Genomic DNA, 4,948 nt, shown 5'->3' with positions numbered 1-4,948 from the left:
TCTCTCCTCTCTCCAGTGTTTCAAATGAAACTCAGTACTTTTGCTAAGTTATGTGATAAGAACTATAACGATTTCCCAGCTGAAGGAATTGATAAAAATGTCAGCTATAAACATATTGATCCATATTTCAATTTTTATTTTTTTCTGTACTTACTGCTAAAAAGGCAGCATTAATTAAAAATAATAATAAAAAAGTCTTACTTATAAAACTTTGTCCTTCCACTGCCACAACCTGAATGAAAGTACAGTGGTCAGAAGTGCAAGTAAAGGCCATAGACTGAAGGAACACCTTGGCAAGAGGCTATGGAAAAGGAAATGCCAAGATGCATCAGCACAGAAAAAAAAGTGACAGGAGAATTGACATGTTTTGACATCTTCCATCCTACTACTAAACCTGCCAATAATTCAGAAAAACACAGGAAGAGGAATCTCTTTAAACAAGTGTGGAGTTAATTATTGGTACCATGACAGAAGTCTGTGAGATGAAAGGACAGATCCTGAGGAGCCACCAGGATTTAAGCATTTACTTTAAATTTAAATATTTAACAACCTTTTAAATTTAAATTTAATACATTTTCCATTAAAGATGATCCAGAAATCAGAGATTGAGTTAGTTGGTGGGACACTGAGGGATAGCTGTGTACAGATTTGACAGGTGTATGATGTTCTGACTAGGTTGCATGCATTTCTGCTGTGTTGTCTTGTGTTTTACCAGTTTTTGTTTGTTTGTTTAATGTATGTGTATTCAAAGCTCAAATATTTTGCAGGAAAAAAGATATGTATGTGTGGAATGCAAAACAACTAGATGGTATCTAGTAGGCCTAAATATAGCTTGAGTATGCAGATGCCTAATACCCATCACAGCTGGAATCAGCAATTTTCAAAGTCTACTTAACTCTTATCATTCTGACTTTCAATAAGTGCCTCCCTGCTAGATTGGAGTACCTCTTTAGTTGCTTTAAAGAAGTCACTGACAACTGTTTAAAAGTTCTTAATGTATGTCCTATAAAGTCTGCAATAAATAAATAAATAGGTTGTGATCAAAGATTGGGAATACAGGTACCTGAATTCTAAAAATATTCTAAAGTTCTGGAACCATTTGTTTGAAATAAGGGATAATAGAGAAGAAATCTAAATAGTAAGAGACAATCTTTGACTAGATATAATCTGAGCAGAGTGCTGAACCCTCATCTTAAAACTGCTGGAGAATGTCCTGATTAACAAGGCACAGGGTACCCCCTCATATGAAGTTGGATTATGTCACTTCAGTAAATGTTCCTTGTGGTTAGCTTAGTAATAATAGGAAAAAAAAAAAAAGGCCTCATCCACAATGATTTCTTCCTTGGTGTTTTGGCATTGTCTTAGAACACTGGGAACATACAGACTCAACTTTTCTTATTTTCCTCTCCTCTGGGGTCAGTTCCAGCCACAGTCAACAGACTGCCAGCGTGGAAATTACCTTCCTGTTCTCTGATGAGCTGCTATTCTATGAGAAGAATGGGAGTCACCTATACTCCTCACTGAATATCAGTGCTATCTTTGGCTAAAGTAGAAACTGAAATAAGGGGGAACAAAATAATGATTTGGAGTTACCTTCAACATGGTTTTTTACTGATCCTCAGTTTTACCTCACAATATTCAATGACTGTTTTAGGAATTTAAGTAGTTGTATTAGGTGACTTGGATTATTCTCTGAACCTAAATGGTTGCAACTGAATTACCTAAACTAAATAGAATGGGTTTCACATGCAATTTAATCTGCAACAAACTGAAGAGTAGGCAGATGTTAAACCACTTACAAGACTAGGTCTGAGCTCCAGGACTGTAATTCTGGTTTCATTCTTTATAGCCACTACAGAAACACAGAATGACCAGGATTGGAAGAGACCTCAAGGATCATGAATCTCCAACCCCCCTGCCACAAGCAGTGCCACCAACCTCTATATTTAACACTAGACCAGGTTGCCCAGGGCCCCATCCAATCTGGCCTTGAACACCTCCAGGGATGGGGCATCCACAACCTCTCTGGGCAGCCTTTTCCACCACCTCACCACTCTCTCTGTAAAGAACTTCTCCCTGACATCCAACCTAAATCTTCCCTCCCTCAACTTAAAACCATTTCCCCACATCCTGATGTTATATTTCCCTCCTGTTTGTAGGCTCCCTTTAGGTACTGAAAGGCTGCAATGTCGTCACCCTGCAGCCTTCTTTTCTCCCAGCTGAACAAGCCCAGCTCCCTCAGCCTGTCTTTGTAGGTGAGGTGCTCCAGCCCTCTGATCATCTCTGTGGCCCTTCTCTGGACCTTCTCCAAGAGCTCCCTTTCTTGTACTGGGGGCTTCAGACCTGGATACGGTACTCCAGAAGGGGCCTCACACGAGCAGAGTAGAGGGGGACAATCACCTCCCTGTCCCTACTGGCAAACCCTCTTTTGATGGAGCCCAGGATACCATTTGCTTTACAAGCTGCAAGAGCACAGTGCTGGATCACATTAAGTTCTTCATCCATCAAGACCCCCAGGTCCTTCTCTGCAGGGCTGCTCTCAAGGATTGCTCCTTCCAGTCTGTATAGATGCCTGGGATTCCTCCAGCCAAAATGCAAAAGCTTGCACTTTGCTGCATTGAGCCTCATTAGGTTCATCCAGGCCCACCTTTCAAGCCTGTTGAGGTCCCTCTGAATGGCATTCCTTCCTTCCACCGTGTCAACCGCACCACTCAGCTTGGTATCATCAGCAAACTTACTGAGGGTGCACTCAATTCCCTCATTGATGTCATTGATAAAGATGTTAAAGAGCACCGGTCCCAAGACAGACTCCTGGGGGACACCGCTCGTTACTGGCCTCCACCTGGACATAGAACCATTGATGACTACCCTCTGTCTGCAGACTTTTAACCAATTTCTTAACCATCGAGTGGTCCACCCATCAAATCAACATCCCTCCAATTTGGAGATAAGGATGTGGTGGGGGACCATGTCAAAGGACTTGCTCAAGTCCAGGTAAATAACATCAGTCGCCTTTCCCTTGTCCACCAATGCCGTCACTCCATCATAGAAGGCCACCAGATTGGTTAAGCATGACCTTCTCCTGGTGAAGCCAAGCTGGCTATCTTGGATCATACACTCATTCCTCATGTGATCAAGCATGTCATCCAGGAGGATCTGTTCCATGATCTCCCCAGGCACAGAAGTGAGACTCACCAGCCTGCAGTTCCCCAGGTCCTCCTTGCTCCCTTTCTTGTAAATGGCAGTGACGTGACCCTTCCTCCAGTCATCTAGTACCTCACCAACCACGACTTTTCAATTATGATGGAGAGCAGCTTGGCAACCATCTCAGCCAGCTCCTTCAGAACCCTGGGATGCACACCATCCGGCCCATAGACTTGTACACATCCAGTTTCATGAGGCAGTCTCGGACTTGCTCTGCCCTTACAGTGTGGGGGGAATTTACTGTCCCGGTCCCCACCTAGAGGTTTAGGGATGCAGGGCTCAGGGATGTGAGAAGTACTGGAATCCTGGCCGCCGGTGAAGACTGAGGCAAAGAACTCATTCAGTACCTCAGCCTTCTCTTCGTCCATAGAAGCCAGTTCTCCTTTTACATTTACCAAAGGAGGTACACTCGCTTTGGCCTGTATCTTCTGGCCAATGTACCTGTAGAATGTCTGCAAATCCAGATGGCATCCCTGTATTTTTTCCAGTGAAACACACTTGTTTCCAGAGCTTGTACACACCTTTCTTTGCCCTCAGCATGCCCAGCAGGTCCTTGCCAAGCCATGCCAGTTTCCTCCACTGCCTGCTTTCTTATTCAGAGGGACAGAGAGCTCTTGTGCTTTCAGGAAGGCATCCTTGAAGAGTAGCCAGCTCTCCTCAACATCTTTGTTTTTGAAGACAGCATCCCAGAGGATCTTGGCCAACAGTCCATTGAACAGCTTAAAAGTTCGCTCTTCCAAAGTTCAGGGTCCTGATGCCACTCTTTGCCAGGCCCACATCCCTCAAGATCACAAACTCGACCAGGGTGTGGTCACTGCAGCCCAGGCTGCCTCCAACCTTAACACCTTCAGTGATCTCCTCTGCATTGGTGAACAGCAGGTCCAGCAAAGCTTCACCTCTGGTCGATCTGTCCAATACCTGGACCAGAAAGTTATCATCAACACATTCCAGGAGCCTCCTGGACCTCTTGCAGCTCGCCATGTGGTCTTTCCAAGAGATATCCAGATGGTTGAAGTCCCCCATCAGGACAAGAGCCTGTGAGCATGATGCCTCCCGCATCTGAAGCAAGAAAGCCTCATCAACAGTCTCCCCTTGATCAGGTGGCCTGTAGTATAAGCCTATCACCAGCTGGCCTTTGTTAGTCCCATCCCTAATTCTAACCCACAGGCTCTCAACCTGTTCCTGACTGTTTCTCAGAGGGAGCACAATCTATCTACTCTTTGACACAGAGGGCAACTCCCCCACCCTTCCTACCTCGCCCATCCCTTCTAAAGAGCTAATATCCCTCAATGGCGGTATTCCAGTTGTGGGAGTCATCCCACCATGTTTCCATGATAGCAACAAGGTCATAACTTTCCAAGCGCATCACTGTTTCCAAATCATCCTGCTTATTTCTCAGGCTGTGTGCATTGGTATAAAGGCACTTCAGCTAGGCTTCCCATCTCACCGCCTTTATAGAGGACCTAGGATCCTCTAGAACAGCAGCATCCCCAGCATACCCCTGCCATAGCCCATCCCTTTGTACTCCACCATCTTCGCCCATCAAGTTTGGAACGAGCCTTCAAACAACCCGCTCAACCCCAGTGGCCCTTGTTTTGTCCCCTTCCCCTTTCATACCTACCTTAAAGACCTTTCAATGAGTCCCACCAGTTCCTCAGCTAAGATCCTCCTACCCCTCAGAGACAGGCTACTTCCATCTGCAGTCATCATGCCAGGTGCTGAGTAAATTGCCCCATTGTCAAAA

General features: G+C 45.0%; 1 protein-coding gene across 1 annotated transcript in view; it reads right to left on the bottom strand.

The window, feature by feature from the left end:
* EDNRB (endothelin receptor type B) overlaps positions 1–4,185 on the bottom strand; it is a 54,802-nt gene extending 50,617 nt beyond the window's left edge. The window contains exon 1 of the mRNA XM_019612055.2: positions 4,042–4,185. Coding sequence (XP_019467600.2) covers positions 4,042–4,185 — 144 coding nt within the window. The remainder of the gene's footprint in view (positions 1–4,041) is intronic.
* Positions 4,186–4,948: the final 763 nt, after the last annotated feature.

This window comes from Meleagris gallopavo, chromosome 1 (genome assembly GCF_000146605.3).
Source record: "Meleagris gallopavo isolate NT-WF06-2002-E0010 breed Aviagen turkey brand Nicholas breeding stock chromosome 1, Turkey_5.1, whole genome shotgun sequence".
NCBI lineage: Eukaryota > Metazoa > Chordata > Aves > Galliformes > Phasianidae > Meleagris > Meleagris gallopavo.
The sequence above is the reverse complement of the archived record's forward strand: the minus strand, read 5'-3'. Positions and strand labels throughout refer to the sequence as shown.